Source organism: Bombyx mori, chromosome 24 (genome assembly GCF_030269925.1).
Source record: "Bombyx mori chromosome 24, ASM3026992v2".
NCBI classification, from domain to species: Eukaryota; Metazoa; Arthropoda; class Insecta; order Lepidoptera; family Bombycidae; genus Bombyx; species Bombyx mori.
The window spans coordinates 10,596,230-10,623,434 of NC_085130.1; the positions used below are offsets into that span (position 1 = coordinate 10,596,230).

Consider the following 27,205-nt stretch of genomic DNA (forward strand, 5'->3'; position numbering starts at 1 on the left):
CTCGTCCACCCATATAAGCAATAAAAAATAAATAAAAAGAAACTATAATCCATTCTGTATAGAAAAAAAATTAATTGTGTATCTTTGTTAAGACGTCATAAATCTGTTTAGATAAATTTAATTTCCCTCTTATTTTAAGAGATTCAAATTTCTGTTCTACCTTGAGAACAATTCCATGATGTACTTTTTATAATAACTCCATTATTGTAATTAAGTGCCTAATTAATTTCCGTCTTAATCTAGGTTGCATTTATTAAGAAATTCATTCTTTTGCTGTACTGGACTTACCTTTTTTTAATAATCCTTTTTTATTACAGCTTCTTAACTCCATAATAAGAATCATATCTTTAAATATATATCTCTGTTTTTATAAAGATACTAGCTGACCCGGCAGGCTTCTTAGTGCCTCAATTGCTAAATAAAAGACCTAAACTTTTGTATAAAATAAACTTAAAACAAACAAAAGGAATCCGTCCGACGGGGGACACGTCAAAGGTAAAACAAAATTATTATTTTTATTTAATTCCGAGCATTTTCTCATTTAATTACCTTTTAAACCTTCTCTGGACTTCCACAAATAATTCAAGACCAAAATTAGCCAAATCGGTCCAGCCGTTCTCGAGTTTTAGCGAGACTAACCATAGACTAACGAACAGCAATTCATTTTTATATGAAAGTATAGTTTAAAATAGAGTTAACACTACCATACAGTGCTCATGTACTTATTATTTCATTTCTTCATATTGTTTTTTCTGACCCTGGCCCAAACCAATTATGTTCAATCAAAATATAAACATTAGAGTTTTATTGTAATTTTGTAATGGTAACACCTAAGTGCTAAGTTAGCTAATTTTGTTTGCTCAAGGCAAGGGTTGCCATGAGCAAAATCTTCCGTTCCTGCCTTTTAACTCCGTGAATGGCAAATTGTAATTTAATTAAAATCAGAATAAACGCGAATGTTCATTTTACAAACCTGTATTTATTTTACACAAATATTAATTAAACAATTTACTCCAATGTTGTAGGTAGGGGTTTTAATTAATCTAATTAATTTCTTATGAGTCTTGTGAATCCGCACGGGTGGCGGCATTTAGTTGTTAATGTCCATGGACTCCGGTAGCCAGGTGGACCGTGAACTTATCCACCCACCTCAACAATAAAATAATGCTTAAAACATTACAAACTTCACCAGCAAGAAAAATAATTTTATACATATTACCAACTTAATGTCACATAAAAGAATTTACTCGACAACCATAAATCATTGATGCAAGTTAACATAATATTGAATACAGTAATAAATTACGAAGTGAGGATATTGATACACTAAAACTCAACAGTCGGTTCGCTTTTTGTCTCGCGATTATTAAGTATAATAATATAACCTATGGTATAATATTATATAAGATCTGGTTCGTTTATTCTAAGTAATAGGCAGGTACCTATGTCTTTTTGGAAGGCATTGAAAATATTGACATTGCTGCCCATCACGTCTAGGGTTGCCACCTTTTTTTTTTGCAAATAAAGTACATCGGTTATTATAGTGTTACGCGCTGGGGTTCGGGATAAATAAAATTCTACCGAATTACAAGTTAACACTGTATTAGCACTTAGAACGCTTAAAACACTTCACAAACACTTTAAATTTCACAATTCGCATCTTCCGCTTCGCTTCAGGTGATTCGTTCGCTGTTTCGCTTCGAGTATTTCCGAGAATATTCCACACATCTCTAGTGTTGTGTTTCCGCTATCTGACAATAGATGGCGTTGTACTTCTCAAGCGTTCTAAGTGCTACTAGATTCTTCGATATTCGTTCGACTATTCGGCGATACATAGCGTTACTCTTACCGGCATAACAATATTCTAATGACCTCGAGGGGTCATACTAGATTCACCGGACGAGTAGGTGAGTTCACGGGGCTCTAGCCTGGCGAATTAGCTAACACTAGCCCTAACAAGAGCAGTGCTTCGCTGAATCTACCACCGGATCGGAATCGCGACCCGCTGAGAAGATCCGGTGAGAAACTCAGTGGGCCGTGTTTGAGGGTTAGTGTTGTGCCACTCGTATTTATGGTAGAAAAGTGAGGATAGTTTTGTTTATTGCCCGTGTAGGCAGACGAGCATATGGCCCACGGTGAGTGGTTACCGACGACCATGGACCTCAGCAATTCCAGGGGCAGAGCCAAACCGCTGCCTCCTATTAAATACTGTCCATAAACCTCGTTTGAAAGAAGGACATGTCATAGCGCTCGGGAAACACCGTTGAGGGGAGCTCATTCCAAAGCCGGATGGTAAGTGGCAAAATGATCTCTGGAAACGCACTGTGCATGAACGCAGTAACTCCAGGTAGTATGGACGATATGATGGTATAAAATGGCTTGCTTATGAATTCTCCTGAATACCGTCTTAAGCAATTGTTTACACGCATTGGACTTTTAATAGTTAACCAACAATTTTAAAATCAAGGAAGCGATTATCTTTAACCCATCGTAGTTAACTAAATATTTAGCAGTATTCCGCCGAAATATACCTACGCGTGCGCTGAACCAAAATTTAATTTCCCAAATAAAAGCACTCACAATATTAACATTCATAACGTGTTTTATTGAAAATAATTTACAGTGTATACATAAATTGGATTCTCATAATATTATAACACAATATGCGGTGTAATGGCGAACAAAAAATTTTGGATAATATTAAAAACCAAGAAATTGTACATAATTTTGTTTATTTGCATTATTTTCTCGCACAGACATCAACAACTCATCTTGAGATACGATTTCTAAGTCTCAATTCAAAATTACATGAAAGTTGACATTACTCTACGTATATACGCCTAGTTCTGCCGCGAAGCAGTAATGCGTCCAAGGATGGGGCGGATTTAGGATCTCGAAGTGAGTAGCAGCATTTACATTTTTAATGTGGGAGAAGCTCAAAGTAAAACAAACCCAGTTATTGGAAAAGCAACAAAATATATTCTTTCAGCACACGTTTTCGTTGTTCACTTTATAATGCCCGATCGCCATCTCGCCTTATATCCTCCGTCCCTTTCTGACTCATACATTGATCCCTTTCACTGTCAACTGTCACTTCCGTTTCTCACATTAATCTTATCACATTAAACTTCTTCTTCTTCGTCGCTTTCTTCATTTCTGAAGATCGTGTCCCTGAAACTTGACCGTTGCCTGTCTCGTGAGCTGTTTCCATCTCGTCCGGTCCTCAGCTGCTCGAATGGCGGTTGCGACTGGCAACCCAGTTAGAGCGGTTACTTGATCACACCAACGGCTAGGTAATCGGCCGCGGGGTCTCTTTCTTTCTACTTTGCCCGTCACAATCACTTTGTCCAAGTTATCTGACTGTCGGTTATCTGAAGTCTAATGTTTATCGGCTCCGATAACCACACGACAGCTGTTGAGTCGTGAACTCGTCCCCCGTGTAAGCAATAAAGAAGCAAGGGTTTACCTAAACTGGTTCTACTAAAGCAAGTACTACTAAAAACAGTGAACAGTTTCAGCAAAGATAATTCGATCTACCATTGTATTGTTACGCCAGTAACGTAGAGTTGTAGAGTAACGCCATCTATCGCCGAATAGTCGAACGAATATCGAAGGATCTAGTAGCAACTAGAACGCTCGATAAGTACATCGCCATCTATTGTCAGATAGCGGAAACTACTACTAGAGATGTGTGGAATATTCTCGATAATTCTAGGGGTGACGTGTCGACTATAAAAGCGTTGCAGGGATGGCATGCAGTCCGTCAGTAATCGGAACTATTTGAAGCGAAAGGATCACCTGAAGCAACGCGTAACAAGCGAATTGAGAGTTTTAAAGTGTTTGTGAAGTGTTTAAGTTTTCTAAGTGTTGAATACAGTTTTAAGTTGTACTTTGGTGACATTTTATTTATCCCGAACCCCAGCGCTTAACAGTATTTATTAAATTTAGTTCAAGGACGATAATCGCCTTTGGGATAAACGCTGATATATGAAACGGACGGCTTAAAACTATCGCCTATAGTGACGTTTTTCTTTTTCCCTATTTTGGTAGCTCTCTTCCGTAGTCTGGCAACGCCGACGGCCATTTTCCCTCCGAGCTTAGCGCTCTTGATTGGCGGCCTCTCAACGTTCTCTTTTGTCGACTGCACCTTATTTTTCTCTTTGCGCTTGTAATAAAACACCTCCCAGGCCAAAGTTATCATCGCTAGACCCAAACCAAACAGCGTTGCTATGAAGACACCACCTGGAAAAACCGTTTTTTTCTTATTTATTGCATAGATGCGTGGACGAGCTCACAGCCCACCTGGTGTTAAGTGGTTTCTGGAGTCCATAGGCATCTACACGTAAATGCGCCACACACCTTGAGATATAAGTTCTAAGGTCTCAAGTATAGTTACAACGGCTGCCCCGCCCTTCAAACCGAAACGCATTACTGCTTCACGGCAGAAATAGGCAGGGTGGTGGTACCTACCCGTGCGGACTCACAAGAGATCCTACTACCAGTAATTACGCAAATTATAATTTTGAGTGTTTGTTTTTTATTACACGATGTTATTCCTTCACCGTAGAAGTCAATCGTGAACATTTGTTGAGTACGTATTTCATTAGAAAAATTGGTACCCGCCTGCGGGATTCGAGCACCGGTGCATCGCTCAACACGTATGCACCGTACGTCTTATTCTTTAGGGCACGGCGACTTCAAACCGCGTGGTGCGTCACTGGACTCACCACGCGGTTTGAAGTCGACCTGGGAAATTTGCTAACACTAGCCCTAGCAAATGCAGTGCTTCGCAGAATTTACCACCGGATTGGAATCGCGATCCACTGAGAGTAACCGGCGAGAAAGTCAGTGTGCAGTAGGTGGCTACTCTACCGACCCTCATGTCAGGATGACGACAGCTCGTATGTTTGAAACTAGTACGAGTGATTTCTTCACGACAGAGACCCGTATGCTTAGTGTGAGTTGTTTAACGTTCTCGATAGCGTAAATGTTAGCTCAAATTTGTATGCAGTTGGAACAGCGCCCCTAGCGGCAAACGTACGCAAACGATCCAACTCTTAGTTTACTTTTACGCTATCGAGAACGTTAAATAACTCGCACGGGTTTGTACACAAAACTGCGAATCAGCGTGATGCGAATTCTTTTTTTTTTATAGCCCTTGTAGGCAGACGAGCATATAGCCCGCCTGATGGTGAGTGGTTACCGTCGCCCATGGAATTCAGCAATGCCAGGGGCAGAGCCAAGCCGCTGCTTACCGCTTAATACTCTCTACAAGCCTCGTTTGAAGAAGGACATGTCATAGCGCTCGGGAAACACCGTGGAGGGGAGCTCATTCCTAAGCCGGAAGCGCACTGTGAATGACCGCAGTGGCTCCAGGTAGTATGGATGAACTCTACTCCGGTGGCGGGCGGTGCGATAGTAAAAACGAGATGATGGAATCATCTCAAATAATTCCTCAGGGCCCTCCCCATGGAACATGCGGTACAAAATGCAGAGAGAAGCGAAGTCCCTTCGCAGATCCAGAGGACTAGTAGGCAGTGGCAGACTAGTAACAACTCAGCCCTATCGAAGACTCCCGACGTCCGAGGGGTCATAGTCGGGTCATGGTAGACGGGTGTACCTGTGCGAACAAAGCTCACCTAAGCTCTCCAGGGTGATGCCTTCAGATTCATCGGCATCAGAGCAGGACTGTCTTAGCGTTTCGTTCCAATATCTGGAAACCAATAGTACTCACTTAAATATGTTAATCTAAACCGCTTTCACCTTTCGCTTAAGCGTTAAAGAAGGGGAGATGGAGGCAGGAGAGTTAGGGAGATTACTTCGGCGAATACATAGGCTGCACTAAAAGTATCGGGAATGGAATATTTCCACTGTTCCTGTCATATTAAAATCTTTTTAATTGAAAACTCCTTGGTTTTAAAAATCGAATACCATTTATTTATTTAAAAAAAGATTCTCGGTCTTGTCACGAGGCTTTGTCAAACTTATTTAGTCGTTGAGAAAATGGAATTGACTCGAGAAAATTCAAGAGCGATGATTTATTATGACTTTCGAAGCGGTTTAACACAAAAACAGTGTGTTGACCGGATGATTTCTGCATTTGGTGATGAAGCCCCATCCAAAACCACAATTTATCGCTGGTTTGCTGAGTTTCAACGTGGACGTGTCAAGCTCAGTGATGATCCCCGTCAAGGTCGTCCAAAAACTGCAGTCACCCAAGAAAACGTTGATGCTGTGCGTAAGCTGATTGAGGAAGATCGACATGTGACATACCGCGAAATTCAGGCAACTTTAGACATTGGCATGAGTCAAATACAAATAATCTTGCATGAACAATTAGGTGTAAAAAAGTTGTTTTCCCGATGGATACCGCATTCGCTCTGTGAAGAGCAAAAAGCGGCTCGCGTTACTTGGTGCGTCAGAACTCTCGAAAGATTCCACGCAGGATCCTCAAATGCTGTATGCAACATTGTATCAGGTGACGAATCCTGGATATACGCGTACGAACCCGAAACAAAAAACCAGTCACGAGTTTGGGTGTTCGAAAATGAGTTAAAGCCAACAAAAATTGTTCGTTCACGGAGTGTTGCAAAAAAATGGTGGCCACGTTTGTCTCCAAAACCGGCCATGTTACGACTATTCCTCTTGAGGGACAAAGAACGGTTAATGCAGAATGGTATGCTAGCATTTGTTTGCCACAGGTCGTTTCTGAACTCCGTAAAGAGAACTGCAACCGCCGCATCATCCTCCATCACGACAATGCGAGTTCTCACACCGCGCACAGAACAAAAGAGTTTTTAGAGCAAGAAAACATAGAATTATTAGACCATCCGCCGTACAGCCCCGACCTAAGCCCTAATGATTTCTATACTTTCCCTAAAATAAAGAATAAATTGCTTGGACAGAGATTTTCATCACCTGAAGAAGCGGTGGACACCTACAAAACGGCCATTTTGGAGACCCCAACTTCCGAATGGAATGATTGCTTCAATGATTGGTTCTATCGTATGGAAAAATGTGTCAAATTTCGCGGAGAATACTTCGAAAAGCAATAAATATATTTTTAAATAGTAATGTTGTGTCACTTCGTTAATTCCCGAAATTTTCAGTGCCGCCCTCGTATCTATACTAATATTATAAAGCTGAAGAGTTTGTTTGTTTGAACGCGCTAATCTCAGGAACTAACAGGTCCGATTTGAAAAATTCTTTCAGTGTCAGATAGCCCATTTATCGAGGAAGGCTATAGGCTATATAACATCACGCTAAGACCAATACAAGCGGAGCACCAATAATAATGAATGTTTCAAAATCGGGGTTTTTGAACACTGAAACACTTCTCGCGGTCCCGCCAAAACGCTAAGACAGACACAGGGATATGGCGATCACAGTTGAGCGAAAAAGACAGGTAGTCATTTCCTTGGTGCCGTTCAGTCTATGACAGAGACAGAGAGAGGGGCGGGTCGCAGGCGAGCGAAAAGGACGGGTTATCGTTTCCTCGGCGACCTTCAGTCTATGACAGAGACAGAGAGAGGGGTGGATCGCAGGCGAGTGACAAGGACGGGTAATCACTTCCCCGATGACATTCCCGCACACGCAACTTACATGAACATCTCTGAGCGTCGATTCCGCGGGACGACACTTACTTGGAAGCCAGCTGTTCCAGAAATCGTTCCTTCTGTAACTCCAGCAGGGCTCTGGAGATGTCCTCCTGTAGCCTGGAGCCCTGCTGGACGGCTATGGCGTAAGGCTGCTCGGCGAACAACTCCCCGACTTCGGTCAGATTACAGTTCCTGGTCACCTCGTATCTTTTTCAAAACAGAACACTGGTGAGATTACCGGTGGTAGGACCTCTTCTGAGTCCGCACGGGTACCACCGCCCTGTCTATTTCTACCGTGAAGCAGTCATGCGTTTCGGGCTGAAGGGTAGCTCAGCCGTTGTAATTATATTTGAGACCTTAGAACTTATATCTCAAGGTGGGTGGCGCATTTACGTCGTAGATGTCTATGGGTTCCAGTAACCACTTCACACCAGGTGGGCTGTGAGCTCGTCCACCCAGCTAAGCAATAAAAAAAACACACACACCGCCTGCACGCACGAAAAAGTGTCACGTTCCGCCTGAGCGTGCAAGCGAGAGCGCGGAACAAGTGATAGAGAGCCACGATCGGCCCAAGAGTTGGCTTGTGACACACATATCTCTTTTCTCGCGTGACGTCAGAGCTAGCAGTCCGAATAGTTCCGCTACTGACGTTATCACGTAAAACTATCGTCCGTGTTTCACCGTGAAAGTTAATAGTGAACATTTGCTAATACGTATTTCATAAAAAAATTGGTACCTACTTGCCCCATACCCGATCCTGTGGACCGAATGGTAAACAGTCGACGTGGTCCTAAGCACGTCCTAAGCACGTCATTACGAACAGTAGAATAGGCGGTCTTATCGTTAAAAGTAATTTCTTTCTTACCACCGTTTAATTAAGAGAAAGTAATTTTATTATTCGACGCTTGAAAGGCAAACGTGACTAAGCGACAATGCGTGAACTTTACAGTAGACTAATTTAAAGTTGAAATTAATTTTAAATATACCTGAGAAATACCTGGAAAAAATTATATTTTAACGAATCTAGCTGTAGGATTGAAGTGATTTTAATAGACCTAGAAATATATTTTTTTTGCGCATCGAATATGGTCATTGCCTATCATTTATGTACAAAGCGGTTATTGTCGCTTAGTCACGTTTGCCTTTCAAGCGTCGATATCATTAGTTAATTAAGGGATAGAGAATGATTTTCTTACTTTATCTCCGCTGAATCGTGGATGAAAGCGAAGTCGGCGTCTGTGTGGTCGTTGACTTGCTTGAAGCCAGTTTCCGCGTCTGCCACTGGACCTAGAGGTTAGGACGGATGCGAATATCAACGATTTTGGGCGGACCACACTAAAAGTCGCGCGGGCGGAACGCATGGCAGTAGAATGAAGGTTTCTATCAAACAACTTTAAAAAAAAAATGCTTAGATGGGTGAACAAGCTCACAGCCCACCTGGTGTTAAGTGGTTACTGGAGCCCATAGACATCTACAACGTAAATGCGCCACCCACTTTGAGATATAAGTTCTCAAGTATAGTTACAACGGCTGCCCCGCCCTTCAAACCGAAACGCATTACTGCTTCACGACACAAATAGGCAGTGTGGTGGTACCTACCCGTGCAGACTCACAAGAGGTCCTACCACCAGTGTCAACTCAATCTATTTCGTTGCGAAATTCCGTTAAAATCGCTTTGCACGTTTCGGTGGGACAACTCAACAGACTTCCATAGTTTATATCGTTTTTAATAACATTATAGCTTTTTGAAGTTACATGCTTTTTTTGGGAATGTTTTTTATTTAAGTGACCACTTAACACCAGATCGACCGATCTACTCATCCACAATATTAATATATATTTTTTTTTATTTAGTATGAGAAATTTGAATTTTAACGTTAGCACTAAATGGTAGAACGAATTCAAAAAGAGCTTCCCACATTTATGTAATCCTGGTACTTTTTAAGATAATTAGACGCGTCGCTTCGTTCTAATTGGCCGAGCAGACGGCTCACCTGATCGTAAGTCAGCGAACTTTGGGCCAGAGACGCGCACGCTTCTGATGGTAAGTGATACTTTTACCTCAAAATACCAGTTTGAGACGTGAGATCGAATATTCTAGTAGACTCACCACGGCTGTTAGTAAGAATTTGTAGGATGAATTCAAAGAGAGCTTCCCACATTTATGCGATCCTGGTACTTGTTAAGATATTTAGACGCGTCGCTTCGTTCTAATTGGACGAGTAAATGGCCTACTTGATCGTAAGTCAGCGAAATTTGAGCTAGAGACGCGCACCCTTTTGATGGTAAGTGATACTCTTACCTCAAAGTTAATACCGGTTTCAGACGTGAGGTCGAATATTCTATTAGACTCAGAGCTGTTAGTAAAAATTTGTAGAACGAATTCAAAGAGAGCTTCCCACATTTATGCGAATCTGGTACTTTTTAAGATATTTAGACGCGTCGCTTCGTTATAATTGGACGAGCAGACGCCTCACCTGATCGTAAGTCAGCGAACGTTGGACCAGAGGCACACCCCTCTGATCATAAGTGATACTCTTACATCAAAATACCGGTTTTTTTTATTGCCCTTGTAGGCAGACGAGCATACGGCCCACCTGATGGTGAGTGGTTACCGTCGCCCATGGGCTTCAGCAATGCCAGGGGCAGAGCCAAGCCGCTGCCTACCGCTTAATACTCCTCACAAGCCCCTTTTGATGAAGGATATGTCATAGCGCTCGGGAAACACCCTGGAGGGGAGCTCATACCATAGCCGGATGGTACGCGCCAAAAATACCTCTGGAAACGCACTGTCGATGAACGTAGCGGTTCCAGATAATATGGATGAACTCTGGTTCGATGGCGGGAGCTGCGATGATAAAAAGGAGATGAAGGGATTATCTCGAACAATTCCTCAGAGCATTGAGGTTTGAGACGTGAGGTCAAATATTTTAGTAGACTCAGGGCTGTTAGTGTAAACATTTGTAGAATGAATTCAAAGAGAGCTTCCTACATTTATGCGATCTTGGTACTTTTTAAGAAATTTAGACGGGTCGCTTCGTTCTAATTGGACGAGCAAACGGCTCACCTGATCGTAAGTCAGCGAAATTTGTGCCAGAGACGCACACGCTTCTGATGGTAATTGATACCCTTACCTCAAAATACCGGTTCGAGACGTGAGGTCGAATATTCTAGTACTCACAGCTGTTAGTAAAAATTTGTAGGACGAATTCAAAGAGAGCTTCCCACATTTATGCGATCCTGGTACTTTTTAAGATATTTAGACGCGTCGCTTCGTTCTAATTGGACGAGCAGACGGCTCACCTGATCGTAAGTCAGCGAAATTTGTGCCAGAGACACGCACCCTTCTGATGGTAAGGGATACTCTGACCTCAAAGTAAATACCGGCTTGAGACGTGAGGTAAAATTTTCTAGTAGACTTACGACAGTATATCAAGACAGCATACGAATTTTACTTGTAATCTTTTACGGAATATACAGGATTTTACGATAGTTGACACTGTCAATGTGTTGTCAATGTCAATGATATCCAGCCTTTTTATTTAGGAAATAAATTCGCTTTGTATCCTTATATAATAACATAAGTCTTTCGGTCCACTTGCATGATGTCTAAATATATCGCTCTCTTTCGTTTTGACTGTATATCATATCTTACCTCTCACTCATGAAACGAAAAGTGTCTACCCTAAAAAAATACTCAAAATTCTACTGCACTTCTCGATTACCGAATCCCCGCCACAGAAGTTTCACTTCTATCCCTTTCGATTCATTTATTTGAAACGCCAAATCATAGCAAACATACCGGTGGTGGGGGAAATTCGCAACAAGGGTTGGCACCACCGCCCCTATTACAGGGAGGCAGTTATTGCCTTGGATCACATTATGTGACGCAGCTGAGGCTTAAACCCAGGTTCTCAAGGAATCTGGCATTTTCTTTAAGTAACCTCTTAACATCTAATGAGAAGCATGCTTCTCGACTGGGGCAATCAAAATAGTATTCTGTGATAAAGAACTTTACTGGTGGTAGGACCTCTTGTAAATCCGCGCGGGTAGGTACCACCGCCCTGCCTATTTCTGCCGTGAAGCAGTAATGCGTTTCGGTTTGAAAGGCGGGGAAGCCGTTGTAACTACACCGAGACCTTAGAACTGATATCTCAAAGTGGGTGGCGCATTTACGTCCTAGATGTCTATGGGCTTCAGTAACCACTTAACACCAGGTGGGCTGTGAGTTCGTCCACCCATCTAAGCAATAAAATAAATAAAAAATCAATAAAGAAACCTGAAGCGTTAATGGCCAGAAGGATATGTCCATACTGCTCCCGGATGGGGTAGTCCCACACCCGATACTGGGCTTGATCCGATGTGGCGTTGAGGGTTATCTCCTTCCATACCCTGGAAAGAGCACGTGTGACTATATGGCTTCTTAGGCCAGGATCGCTTGGAGCCTGGCCTAGAAAGTGCTCTGGTATCGGAAGGTTTTTTACTGGTGGTAGGACCTCTTGTGAGTCCGCACGGGTAGGTACCACCACCCTGCCTGTTTCTGCCGTGAAGCAGTAATGCGTTTCGGTTTGAAGGGTGGGACAGCCGTTGAAATGAACAAACTCAACAAATCTCTGTAAAATGATAAACGATGAAACAAGTTGAGAATGATTATTTTTTAATAAAAACACAAAATTAAGAAAACAGAAAGAAATGGGTAATATGAAGACAAACGTCAAAAGTGAAGTATATAAAAACTACATTAGTTATCAAAATAGCAAAGAGGTTCACAACAGCCGTTGTAACTATACTGAGACCTTAGAACTTACATTCCAAGGTGTGTGGCGCATTTACGTTGTAGATGTCTATGGGCTCCAGTAACCACTTAACACCAGATGGGCTGTGAGCTCGTCCACACATCTAAGCCAAAGGTGCAATGGGGAAGTGCATCTCAAGGATGGAATATGAAAACCACTACTCCCTTTTACGCACTAAAGACAATTTTTCTCTGATACTAGCTGGTTCTAGGATAAACTTCTAAACTAAGCTGAGCGGTATTGTCTTCAAACGAGGTCTGAGAAAGGTTCTGGTGAAGCTGGAAAGCACTATTGAAAACCACTCCATCTTGTCGGAAACCACTCTTAGATGCATCGTCCAATCAAAAGTAATAAAGGTGGCGTTTTTTTTTTTGCCTTCTTAAACGCCTTTAAGGGTCTGGTCTTACCCAACACGTGCATCGAACTTAGCCGTCGAGACTTCGCTAAAACCGGCCCTCGCAAGAGCAGTGCTTCGCTGAAGCTACCACCGGATCGAAATCGCGACCTACTGAGGGTATCTTTTGAGGCAGAAAATAAATCTGAAAACCCTATGATTACTTCTTTTTATAGCTACTAATAGTCCCCTCGTAGTCGAAATTAGACTATAATAAATTTAAATTATTAGTTTGAACATTATTATGGTTCTATTGTTAAAGACTATTATACTTCTATAATCACAGATTTCGCCAAGACTACACTATAGACAAATATTAATAAAGACAATATTAATAATATTATTATATTCTCAATTTGACTACAGACTTTAAGTATGCATGCGTGTGTGTGTCAAACACATTGTAGTGTATGTAATATTTTTTTTATTGATTTAATGTATCTTTTATGCATTAATTTTAAAAAATATTAGCATTGTGCACTCCTTCTCTATATTCTCTATAAGTGTGTGAAATCTCATACTCCTCCGTCAGCGCAATTTTCATAAAAAGGGGTACAAAGTTTTTGCTTCACGTATTTAATATATAACTATAGATATATAAATTTACAGTGGTTTTTACGGATGTTCCGTTATAACTACTGAACCATGCGTCCGATTGACTTGAAACTTGGTATCCATGTAGAAAATGCATGTACTTAATTGATAGGCTAATATTTATATGAGTGTTGGACTCCCTACACCAGTTGCGGGGGCGTTAATGAAAATCTTTGTGGGGGTGAGAAATAATAATGTTAATTTTAAATGCCCAGCGAAGCGGACGGGTATGTACAGTTAGTTAACATATAAACTTAGAAAGGTAGTGGAAATACGAGAACCAAATAACACGTCAGTTAAAATGCATACCTGTATAGTGTATCTTCGGCGAACTTCATATTGATGAAGTATTGATGCGTGCTAGAACCTTCGACGACTGTATAATTGATGCGGGATTGACGCGCCAACTGTTCCAATGATGACACCGGAGTCTGGTCGGGAAATTTTCAAAATCAATTCCTTGACATTCAGCAGACAGATTTACTGGTGGCCCGCACGGGTAGGTACCACCACCCTGCCTATTTCTGCCGTGAAGCAGTAATGCGTTTCGGTTTGGAGGGCAGCCGTTGTAACAACTATACTGAGACCTTAGAACTCACATTTCAAGGCGGGTGGCAGCATTTAACGTTGTAGATTTCGTTTTAGATTGTAACGACTTAACACCAGGTGAGCCGTGAGCTTGTGCATCCATCTAAGCAATTATATGGCCATATTATAGATGCGACCATCGCGGATCGAATGAAAACTATCATGTTCTTCGAACCACTCTAGCGCAACCTAACATACTTATATGGTACCATATCAAATCTCATGTGCTGTTCTGATGCATCAGCTATTAGACTATGTAAGTTTCATCACAATCCGTCACGAAGCTTTGCGTGAAAGGGCTACAAACATATTACAATATTTCCGAACTTTCACGTTTACAACATTAGTAGGTTAGAGGGATTGTCAGCGCTAAAAACTTAAAAGATATGGTCTATTTTGATATGATTAGCGTAATGGAATTTTTTACATTTGGGCTTCAGAAACTGTTTATTGTTTTTGGAGGGAAGTGTTGGAGTGATCGTTTGAGTTTCCTAGAAAAAAGACGCAGATTTTTTAGACAAGTTTTTATTCTAACAGCGATACACTTTTTTTTTGCTTCAGTGGTCATTGACGCAAGAAGAAAAAGGGGCGAGTCACTGAAGTATACTTTAAAGGCATAGACCTATATAGTAGGGACACGACATATTGTTCTATACGTACAATTGCTTATATAAATAGCACCCATTTTGAAGGCACACACATAAACATATATCTATCTCGTTCTTACTCAGCACTTTAACTCGCAAGAAAACAATATAACAGTATTTCAGTGCGTACATAAAATGAAACATGAATATACGTAAATGTCTCCGTCTCCATCTAATGAGGCCGAAAATCCGCCATGTTTTGCGCGCCAAATGTCATTGTCACGTCAGTTCGGCCGTCTGTTTTGGGTTGTACATTATTTATTGACTTTCATATCGATTTAATATGATTGCTTATATAAAATTTCTAATTTTATCATGCTTAAAACGTACATAAATAATAATTAAAACATATTTTATAGGATCTCAAGAAGGTCGATGCCCCAAAACTATTATCTATATATATTTAAATTCATTATGGAGCCCTCATCCGAAACATGGATTATACACTTAATAAATATATTTGAATCCGAAATATCGGATACCATTTTTCGGTCGGAATCTATTCATCATGACACTAATCATAAATACCTCTTTAAAATATTATGTCATCAAAACATATTTAGACATTCTGTTTAGATATTTCGGGAAAAAGGCTATCGACAAAATCTCTTCGGAACTATTTAAATAAAATAGTTTTATTCCGCAGTGAGTAAAACACTATTGTAAATTCGTTAAATATTTATTAGTTAAGTGATTTTAGAGAGGAAGTCACAAGGAATAACTTTGTAATTTCATTAACGAATAAATGTTCTGTAGGTGTTTTTTGTTATCAGGCGGTCCCTTGATAAGTTTAAAATTTGAATCACTCTCACTTGAGAGTCACTTGAGATTCAAATGGTGCGGTGCACCTTCCTTGAGGTGCACTGCGGTAGTCTGTTACGGACTTTAGGTCAGCAAAACAATTAAAATAGATTGTAATAGTCTAAGAAAACCCCGTACTCAAAATACGATAACATTCAGCATGCTAGAAATGGGCTGATGGCACTGTACTATGCCATATCTTTATGTTTTGCGGCAAACGACAACTTTATAAAATCAGTGTAGCAAATTTTAAAAATCGTCATATCGTTTACTTGGAAAATTTGAAGCACGAACTCGTCTTAGATTTCACATAATATCTAAATCACATCATCTTTGCACATAACAATATACTTAATTCCTATTAAAGTATAAATTCTACAAATACATTCATACTCAACAATATTTAAAATAAAATAAGCCAAGAACGTTTATCGATAAAACCTACTAACATTAAAATCTTCTGGGCAGCACTAAAGCCGCCATGTTTTGTGGCCAGATGACGTCACAGTGGCACGAATTTTTTGTTGACGTTTCATTTCCATAGGTTTCCTACTTCAGTGTTTAAAGGTCTATGGGGCCATATGGGGCAAGCACACGAATGACATTGACACATATTAGGCGAGTGACAGCTGTCAGTTGGTATTAATATAAAGATGTTATAAAGAGGAAAGATTTGTTTGTTTGTATTGAATAGGCTCCGAAACTATTGAACCGATTTGAAAAATCCTTTCACTGTTTGGAAGCTACACTACTCTCGAGTAACATAGGCTATAATCTTTTTTGAAAAAAATTAGGAATCTTTACTAAAACTCCAATAATGTAACCCAAGGTGTAAAAAAATTACCTAAAATATTCTTCACATCGCGTGCCCTGCGAAAACTATTGATGACAGAATAAAATGATGTACTACGACTTTGTAGAACGCATTATTAATTACAAAAAGTGTCGCGACAGCATATGTCTAACAATTGTAGTTATGCCTCAATAAGTGGTCTTTTATTTAAAAAAATAAAACAACGTCAAATATCGTTGAAATTTTTGTTAAAGACCCGAGCGGAGCCGGAGTGGGCCGCTAGTTATTAATATAAAGATGCGTTTAGGAATTATACAATTCTACTAGGAAGTTCCCACAACTGAGAGCCAAGATGACAAACCTGCATCCTCTCGACCGTGAGGAAAGCAGCAAGGTTCGCCGTGAATGTGGCCAGCATCAGCACCACGAATAACCAGTAGGCAGCCACGAGGGTCCTGCCTGAGAGGGCTTTCGGAGCTTCTCCGCCGCCTTGAGGAGTGAATGAGGTCAGGGCGAACCAAAAGCTCTCTTTCAGCGTAAAATCTCTGAAAAATCAGGTAATTCAAGACTATTTTGTGTCGTCGTGGCCTAAAGGATAAGACATCCGGTGCATTCATATGTAGCGATGCACCGGTGTTCGAATCCCGCAGGCGGGTACTAATATTTCTAATGAAATACGTACTCAACAAATGTTCACGATTGACTTCCGCGGTGAAGGAATACCATCGTGTAATAAAAATGAAACCCGCAAAATTATAATTTGCGTAATCACTGGTGGTAGAACCTCTTGGGAGTCCGCACGGGTAGGTACCACCACCTTGCCTATTTCCGCCGTGAAGCAGTAATGCGTTTCGGTCTGAAGGGTAGCTCAGCCGTTGTAACTATACTGAGAACTTATATCTCAAGGTGGGTGGCGCATTTACGTTGCAGATGTCTATGGGCTCCAGTAACCACTTAACACCAGGTGGGCTGTGAGCTCGTTCATCTATCTAAGGAAGTAAAAAAAGTGGTGTACATAGAAGATAAAAAGAAGGCTTTATTTCCTTGAGTACTTCGGAGATAAGGCCAGGAAATATGAAGACAATGAATGGCAAAGGCGGGGTGGTGGTACCTACCCCTGCGGACTCACAAGACGTACTACCACCAGTAATTACGCAAATTATAATTTTGCAGGTTTGATTTTTATTACACGATGTTATTCCTTCACCGTGGAAGTCGATCGTGAATATACGTTAAGTACGTCTTTCATTAGAACAATTGGTACCCGCCTGCGGGATTCGAACACCGGACGTCTTATCCTTTAGGCCACGACTACTTAAAATGCCTAATGAATGAATGATAATACATAACGTAATGCCTATAAGCTATACGCACCTGCAAGGATATGGGTAGGCCCCTGGATTGTTCTTCGCCGAGTAAGGGGAATACTTCTCCAGCAGCCAAATCATGAAGCCGGTTAGAACGAGAGCCGCCACGATGCTGAGCCAAACCTCAGTGCGGAGTACCGTCATGAACTTGAAGAGGGACGTCTTCCGTATTGGCTTCCTAATCGCTGATGGAAATAATGTTCACGTTTAGCTGGGTCATCAAGGGCCTTCGTCATGCAGTCAACAGCACAAGTGAGGCATGACCACGGCATGACCCAAACGCGCGCGCAATGACAGTTGGAAGTTTTTTTTTTAAGCGATTTTATGACCCGATAACTAAGACCTTTAGGTTGTGTCTTATTTTAATTTATATTCTTATTTTTATGAAAAATGATAAAAGGGAGTGAAATGAAATGAAATTAAGATGATTAATTTGAGACATTAATCAACTGGGATGAAATTAAATGAAATGAGATGATATGGGATGAAATATAATCTCAGTAAAATGGTGGTCATTTACTGAGATTTTTTCAGTGGACTTTTTGGAGGATCCCGAGAAGTTACGTCCAGCGGCTTTGATTCATTTTCCCACATTTGTGCACTTCCACAGATATGAAACAGCTGTTAATAAACCACCGTTATTACACATTTAAACCAAAAGAAACACTAAATAGACAAAATAAAACAAATCACACAACTTCACTCCTCGCGTTCCCGCCAAAAAGTCAATATCTCTATTTAAAAAAATGAATTGCTGTTCGTTAGTCTCGCTAAGACTCGAGAACGGCTGGACTGATTTGGCTAATTTTGGTCTCGAATTATTCGTGGAAGTCCAGGTAAGGTTTAAAAGGTGAGAAACTATAAAAAAGCTCGGAATTATATAAAAACAAACAATTTTGTTTTTCCTTTGATGTGTCCCCTTGATGTGTATTTTATTTATCGATTGAGACACTACGAAGTCTGCCGGGTCGGCTAGTAGGTTATAATTTTTGTGAGAAACATTAAATTAGCGCGCGAATCTTGTCGACTGACGTCTAGTGACAGCTGCGCGTTCGGGAATCCCGATCGCGTCCGAAGACACCCGAATGAGATGTACCAGTGTTGCACGCTACAAACCTATCAATATTCCTGTCTGTTCGAAGTATGGCGCCACGAAATCTATGACTTCCTCCCTCTCAGCCGTCATGGTCAACGCAGCGACGGCTATGTCGGTCTCCTAAAAGATATTGCAGAGCTGTTGAGACTTGTCTTTACTGGTAGGACGTCATGTGAGTCCGCGCGGGTAGGTACTACCGCTCTTTCTAGTTCTGCCGTGAAGCAGTATTGCGTTCGGTTTGAAGGGCGGGGCAGCCGTTGTAACTGTACTGAGACCTTCGAACTTATATCTCAAGGTGGGTGGTTGCATTTACGTTGTATATGTCCACGGACTCCGGTAACCACTTAACACCATATAGACGATAAGATCGTCTAGACATCTGACAAAAAAAATACATATTTTTCATAAATCAAGTATTGAAAAATGTTTTCGCAGCGCCTAAATTAATTAAGACCTCCAACTTACCCCCGTAGTGAGGTCACCGACGACACCGTCCCAGGAGCCATTAGGTAGCCTCCTTCCGAATCCCCCGCTCCTCGGTGAAACGATCTCGTAGTCAAAGTTCATGGCCTAAGAAATGCGTTTCGGTTTTAAATTTACAACGTAATATGAATCTTTAATCACGTCCTTACGGATCCATCAGATCCAATAACCGTTGCATTAAACGCCTTTAGCTCTAACACTAGGACTAGGGACCCCGGTAACCGTACTCATAATACATTTAATACATAACCTAAACATCAATATATATTTTTTATTGCTTCGATGGGTGGACGAGCTCACAGCCCACCCAGTGTTAAGTGGTCACTGGAGCCCATAGACATCTACAACGCAAATGCGCCACCCACCTTGAGATATAAGTTCTAAGGACTCAGTATAGCTATAACGGCTGCCCCACCCTTCAAACCGAAACGCATTACTGCTTCACGGCAGAAACAGGCAGGGCAATTTTTTTTTTTTTTTTTTTTTTTTTTATTTTTAATATGAAAATTTTTTTGTCGCCACAATAGTGAACCATGAATATAAGTAGAGGAAAGATTACATTTTTTGTTTGTTACTGTCAGGACCAGATTTGTATAAAAGAAAATTTAATAAGATCGTTAATAAATTACAGTTCCCGAAGCCAAGCGAGGGCGGATCGCCATTATAATAATATTTTGTTATTATTTTATTCTTTGGTATATTATTATGTTATTTTCTATTCTACTTAACGGTAACTTTAGCTCAGAGCGGGCAACACCGGACGGAGTTGCATCTGTCATGGCGGACGAACGTCAAATCATTACAACTTCTCTTAATCACAAATTAAGATTGCAATCCTTTATGGTTTAAGCCAATTAACTGTCGATTTAATTAAAACGATGTCAACTCGACACTAGAGTCTAAATATTTCAACGTTTCCTAAAGTAAAACGCCCACTAAGGACTCATGTACCAATCATATGCCACATATATTAAATAAATTAGAACCGATTTGCTCTGTGATGTGTAATTAGTCGGGCTATAAATACTGTTACAATTAAAAATAAACAAAATATTACATTTGAATTTGGAATCTGTCATTTTTATATGATTGCTCATGATAGAATATACACATAATATATTGCTCATTGAGTTTTCTCATTTTGGCGCCAATACATTGTACAATATTTTGCGATATTAAAATGGAGTGGGGTGATAAAGAGAACCGATTCGCTGTGATTGCATTACACAAAGTATGTATGGAGCCAAATGCAATTTTTAAAACTCTCCATACGCTTGGAGTTGGAGCTTAGTAAAATGTTTGTGTACCGGGCTATTAATAGGTGCAATGAGACCTCCTCTGTTTGTGACAGAAAAAAATCTGGCCGTCCGCGTAGTGTTCGTACGAAAAAGGTGGTCAAAGCAGTAAGGGAAAGAATTCGAAGAAATCCTGTCCGAAAGCAAATGATTTTATCTCGGGAGATGAAGATAGCACCTAGAACCAAGTCGCGTATTTCAAAAGATGACTTAGGACTTGCAGCCTATAAGAGACGTACTGGTCATTTCTTAACTGATAATTTAAAAGAGAATAGGGTGGTAAAATCGAAACAACTATTGAAGCGGTACGCAAAGGGAGATTATATTATAATGTTTTTGTTTACGGATTAGAAAATTTTTACAATTGAGCAACATTTTAACAAACAAAATGACCGTATTTATGCTCAAGCTCTAAGGAAGCTTCATAATTAGTCGACAGAGTGCAACGTGGGCACTATCCGACTTCAGTGATGGTTTGGTGGGGTATTAGCCATGAAGGCTGAGCCATATTTTTGTGAAAAAGGTATCAAAACATCGACACAAGTGTATCAAGATACCATTCTTGAGAAGGTAGTGAAGCCCCTTAACAACACCATGTTCAATAATCAAGAATGGTCCTTCCAGCAAGACTCGGCGCCAGGTCATAAAGCTCGGTCTACGTAGTCTTGGTTGGAAACGAACGTTTCGGACTTCATCAGAGCTGAAGACTGGCCGTCGTCTAGTCCCGATCTTAATCCGCTGGGTTATGATTTATAGTCAGTTTTAGAGAGTACGGCTTGCTCTAAACGCCATGACAATTTGGAGTCCCTAAAACAATCCGTACGATTGGCAGTGAAAATTTTTCCCATGGAAAGAGTGCGTGCTTCTATTGATAACTGGCCTCAACGTTTAAGGGACTGTATTGCAGCCAATGAAGACCACTTCGAATAAGCTTTTTATACTTTAAATTGTTTTATATTTATGTATTAAACTAACACACTGTAAAAGTAATAAATGTTATTTGCAATAGAAATTTTTGTTTTTTCCTTTTTCTCAGTATTTATGGCAAGACTAGGTATTTTTTTTATTGCTTAGATGGGTGGACAAGCTCACAGCCTGGTGTTAAATGATTACTGGAGCCCATAGACATCTACAACGTAAATGCGCCACCCACTTTGAGATATAAGTTCTAAGGACTCAGTATAGCTACAACGGCTGCCCCGCCCTTCAAACTGAAACGCATTACTGCTTCACGGCAGAAACAGGCAGGGCGGTGGTACCTACCCGTGCGGACTCACAAGAGGGCCACCACCAGTATATCAGAGGCGAGTAATAACGTACCTCTGATAATTTCTGTATTAGATCCACGCAGTATCCCTCGTAGATCGGTTGGCCGTCTTCATTGTACAGCGGGTCCCCGGTCTCAGGGTCGAGCTTCGGCAGGGTCCACGGTACGGCCTGTGAATAGTAATAACTGGAGATAAGTCACACCCGGTCCCCTGGGTACAACACTACGATCCCCTTTGCTATGAGAACCGAAGTTACACACATTTCGTCTCTTCGCATTAAAAGTGTACAATTTTCAAAAATATTTGAAATTGAGTTAATATGCGGAATCATTTGGTATCTATCACCAGTATTCTTCTCATAAACACTGTCAAAAGAGCGTAGTTTAGTTTTTTTTTTTTTTGTTTTGTTTAGTTTACCTATATTTTGACTAATATTAACAAAATTAATACATAATTTTATCTTACTTTAAAAGACAGATAATTTAACTGGTAATAACTAAAAATAAATGTTGCAAAGATGATTAATATTAAAAATATCATATGTTAAACCTTTAAAAGACTCTCCTGTAAAATTTAGTAAGTTTTGAGATTATACAGTTTTAATGCGAGAAGACGATATATATGTCGAGTTTGGTAGCTAAACGAAACGCAGCACTATTCCCAAGAGATGGCAGTGCGATCGCGGTATCGTCGGAACTCGGCTAACTTCGTGCTTCGACAGAGCCTAGCCGATGGAGGCGCGTAGACGCCATCACACTTACCGACCAGCTTTCTTGAAGAGCGGCGCCTCCGTCCAAAGAACTGTCATTCGTTTTCGTTTGCTAACGTCAAGAGAAGATTTCTAAATTGTTCTAAGACAACAAACGTGATTGGTGTACTCAATACTTCTCTTAGCTCGATCACCCTATTCGCCCTTTTGGACCGTAAAAGAAGTGCTAAATATAAAATTGCTCATCACATGAATTTTTGTAGCGATGCGGGAATCTAACCCACGATCCATCAGCCAGGGGCGGTAACCACTGGACCATGTCAGAGATGGCTGACAAGCTCCATTGCTCATCTGGCGGTGGTCCCCTAGGCTGGGATCCAGCTTGGAACATGAGATACAGTATGGGTACCATACCCGTTTGGTCCTTGACAAAGTTTTTCAGGTTCTATTGCATTACGCTGTGCCCCAATCGTGGAGGCCTTTACGCAATTATGTTGAGGTTGTGCATATTACCGTATGCACAACCTCAACATAATTGGGTCGCTTGATATGAGCACACCAAGACTTATTTTAAGGCCAGCGGCTCTCAATCGCGATATCGAGAGACATTGATTTCTCGCAAGTGCCCGTGCAATATTGTTATCCAGAGCTCCACGAAGAATAGCATCTTTTTTATGATTGAAGAATTACTGGTGGCCCGGAGGCCTTTCCAGTTTCACCAGGACAATTGGGCGAGCAAAGGCTCAGACAGGAGAGTATGATTGAAGAATTACTGGTGGCCCAGAGGCCTTTCCAGTTTCACCAGGACAGGTGGGCTAACAAGGGCTCAGCCTGGAAGGGTGGTATTTGCTAACAACTGCTCGAGCGCCTCCGAAGGAGACCTAACAACTCAAGAGCAGCTGCTTCGCGTATGAATCTACTACCGGATCAGAATCGCGACCCGCTGAGATGATCCGGCGAGAAACCCAGCGTGCTGATGTTTAGATTAGGTTGCACTTCGAACTCTTTGCCGAGTTCGACGAGTACATCTCTGGGGTGCATACAAGGTAAGCAAGCAATTGTTTATTAGACGTAAGTTTGATAGGTTATTCCAGCATTCATTTTTAAACGTAAAACCTAAATACAGTGTGCTATCAATAAAAAAATTGCATGTATTTGTCGCGAATTCGTATAGTGCCATTAAAAAACTTTGAGAGCCGTCTCCTCGGGCTACACTAGACTAGTGCTTATCCGAAAGGTTACAGGCGAAGTCCCGACTCTGAAGAAGTGCTTCAAGGGTTCCAGTGTCACTCCCGGAAGCAGCCTGTACTCTTGGTTCGCTGACCAAACCGCGACGGCTTCCAGACCGGAATCAGGCTTGTATGAAGACAGAACGTAGCGATGGCGCAAGAACAATCCGGACCTTGAAAACAGAGGAGAAAATAATCAGTATTAAATAAATAAATAAATAAATAAATATTTACTAACAATCACGCCACATTAACTGGCCTCGTGTTAAGCTCGTAAAGAACTTGTGTTACAGGTACCATATAACGGAAATAAATGTAATATTTTTATTATACACATACATATATTTAATATACATCCATAGCCCTGGAAAAGACATTTTATATTTATCAAACAAAATATTTTCCCTTGGCGGGATTCGAACCCGCGACCCCCGTATGTAGTGACCATGTCGCTTACCACTACACCAGACGGCCGTTAACTTTATTATATTATTGGATTATTGACCGTATTATTGAATTTTTAAGAAGTGGTCCAATCGCGGCTGCCTAAAGGATAAGACGCCCGGTGCATGCGAGCGATGCGTCTGTGTCGATGTTCGAATCCCACCTCGTTCCACCTCAAAATACTTACGCATTTCAATTTGAAGGGTTTTTTAGTGCGTAGACTACTGGACAAACTCATGTCTACTTTTAACCGATTACCGAAGCCCATAGGGAAAATAGATAACAACATTTTAGTCGTCTTTGCAATTTGTTACAAACACAAAAGAACGCAAAGAAATTTTTTATTTAAGACTAGCTGACCCGGCAGACTTCGTAGTGCCTCAATCGATAAATAAAATACCTAAACTTTTGTATAAAATAAATTTAAAACAAACAAAAGGAATCTATCCGACGGAGGACACATCAAAGAAAAAACAAAATTGTTATTTTTATTTAATTCCGAGCATTTTCATATTTATCTACCTTTTAAACCTTCTCTGGACTTCCACTAATAATTCAAGACCAAAATTAGCCAAATCGGTTCAGCCGTTCTCGAGTTTTAGCGAGACTAATGAACAGCAATTCATTTTTATATATACTATAGAATATAGAAGATAGAAGATGAACACAAAATATAGAGAGAAGGAGAAAGTAAACAGGAAATAGATACGAGGGCTGCACTAAAAGTATCGGGAATGGAATATTTCCACTGTTCCTGTCATATTAAAATCTTTTTAATTGAAAACTCCTTGGTTTTAAAAATCGAATACCATTTATTTATTTAAAAAAAGATTCTCGGTCTTGTCACGAGGTTTTGTCAAACTTGTTTAGTCGTTGAGAAAATGGAATTGACTCGAGAAAATTCAAGAGCGATGATTTATTATGACTTTCGAAGTGGTTTAACACAAAAACAGTGTGTTGACCGGATGATTTCTGCATTTGGTGATGAAGCCCTATCCAAAACCACAATTTATCGCTGGTTTGCTGAGTTTCAACGTGGACGTGTCAAGCTCGGTGATGATCCCCGTCAAGGTCGTCCAAAAACTGCAGTCACCCAAGAAAACGTTGATGCTGTGCGTAAGCTGATTGAGGAAGATCGACATGTGACATACCGCGAAATTCAGGCAACTTTAGACATTGGCATGAGTCAAATACAAATAATCTTGCATGAACAATTAGGTGTAAAAAAGTTGTTTTCCCGATGGATACCGCATTCTCTCTGTGAAGAGCAAAAAGCGGCTCGCGTTACTTGGTGCGTCAGAACTCTCGAAAGATTCCACGCAGGATCCTCAAATGCTGTATACAACATTGTATCAGGTGACGAATCCTGGATATACGCGTACGAACCCGAAACAAAAAACCAGTCACGAGTTTGGGTGTTCGAAAATGAGTTAAAGCCAACAAAAATTGTTCGTTCACGGAGTGTTGCAAAAAAAATGGTGGCCACGTTTGTCTCCAAAACCGGCAATATTACGACTATTCCTCTTGAGGGACAAAGAACGGTTAATTCAGAATGGTATGCTAGCATTTGTTTGCCACAGGTCGTTTCTGAACTCTGTAAAGAGAACTGCAACCGCCGCATCATCCTCCATCACGTCAATGCGAGTTCTCACACCGCGCACAGAACAAAAGAGTTTTTAGAGCAAGAAAACATAGAATTATTGGACCATCCGCCGTACAGCCCCGACCTAAGCCCTAATGATTTCTATACTTTCCCTAAAATAAAGAATAAATTGCGTGGACAGAGATTTTCATCACCTGAAGAAGCTGTGGACGCCTACAAAACGGCCATTTGGGAGACCCCAACTTCCGAATGGAGTGGTTGCTTCAATGATTGGTTCCATCGTATGGAAAAATGTGTCAAATTTCGCGGAGAATACTTCGAAAAGCAATAAATACATTTTTAAATAGTAATGTTGTGTCACTTCGTTAATTCCCGAAATTTTCAGTGCCACCTAGGTAGTCCAAGCAACACAAGCGGTACACGAAACAGAAAAGCGATAATTAAAAAGGCGTAGCACAGAAAGATAACACCGATGTAGTAGCAAAATATTTTCACCGCCTCTATACTGCAATTATCCCCTGACTTTGCTTGTGAATTAATTTTGTTTGGTCTAAATAATGTTATGATTGTGTGATAAATGAATGTATTGATATAAAATAAAGTATGTATGTAATGTATTGTTGTGTAGTGTTATTATAATAAAATATTATAAAATAAATATGAGTCATGTGAGTCACCCACAAACACCTTCAGACATTAGGTAGTTCTATTAATGTAATTCCTTCATCGGCGAAGTAATTCGGAATTTTCTGTTAAGTACGTATTTCATTAGAAATTTTTTTACCCCTCGGCGGGATTCGAACACCGTTGCATCGCTCGATACGAATGCACCGTACGTCTTATCCTTTAGGCCGCGACGACTTCTTACCATGATTTTTTCAAATCTCAAGGTAGTTGAAAACCTTCACGTTACTAAGAACTTTCACGGTGTAGTCTACTCACAAAAAATGATTGGTAATTGCTCCAGAAAAGTCGCTAGCTTTTTTCTATTGCCACCATACTTACGCGTCACTTAGGGACGCTCTGTCACCGGAATACCAACCTTTCCTGATCCCAATAAAATACAGTTTCGTTGTTATCTATGTCTTCGACGAATATCCTGTGCAATGCCTCTTTGGTGTCGCTCATATCGCTATGGACGTCCCCGCAGTCGACCCTGGCTTTAACCATGAACGTGCCATCGATTCTCCCAAAAGCATCCACCAGATAAGCAATCAGAGAGTTCAATGTGGCCTGAGTCTTCTGGAATAGACAAGTTTTGAATATTATAGAACTGGCAGATAGATGTAAACTAGTTCTCTAATCTTAGATACTAATAAAAAAACGAAGTCGTTGTGGCCTATAAGATAAGACGCTTGGTGCGCTAATATCGAGTGAAACGCGACTGTGGCTATGTTCAAATCTGGCTGGAGGGTACCAATTGTTTAATTATAACATCTGTTATTTTTTAAGATTGAGGGATTACTGGCAGCCCGCAGGCCTTTCCAGTTTCAACAGGAC

The 27,205-nt window shown here is 40.7% G+C and overlaps 1 protein-coding gene across 1 annotated transcript in view; it reads right to left on the reverse strand.

Annotated features, from left to right (window-relative positions):
* Positions 1-2,584: 2,584 nt before the first annotated feature.
* Positions 2,585-27,205, reverse strand: part of LOC101738397 (ionotropic receptor 25a) — a 31,007-nt gene continuing 6,386 nt past the window's right edge. Inside the window, exons 5-17 of the mRNA XM_038020049.2 lie at positions 26,748-26,947; positions 23,672-23,831; positions 21,773-21,889; positions 19,140-19,244; positions 18,695-18,794; positions 17,586-17,763; positions 16,573-16,756; positions 13,692-13,813; positions 11,878-11,990; positions 8,795-8,885; positions 7,644-7,805; positions 5,640-5,713; positions 2,585-4,242 (exon numbers count right to left, since the gene is read on the reverse strand). Of these exons, the coding sequence (XP_037875977.2) occupies positions 3,950-4,242; positions 5,640-5,713; positions 7,644-7,805; positions 8,795-8,885; positions 11,878-11,990; positions 13,692-13,813; positions 16,573-16,756; positions 17,586-17,763; positions 18,695-18,794; positions 19,140-19,244; positions 21,773-21,889; positions 23,672-23,831; positions 26,748-26,947 (1,899 nt within the window). The 3' untranslated portion in view covers positions 2,585-3,949. The remainder of the gene's footprint in view (positions 4,243-5,639; positions 5,714-7,643; positions 7,806-8,794; positions 8,886-11,877; positions 11,991-13,691; positions 13,814-16,572; positions 16,757-17,585; positions 17,764-18,694; positions 18,795-19,139; positions 19,245-21,772; positions 21,890-23,671; positions 23,832-26,747; positions 26,948-27,205) is intronic.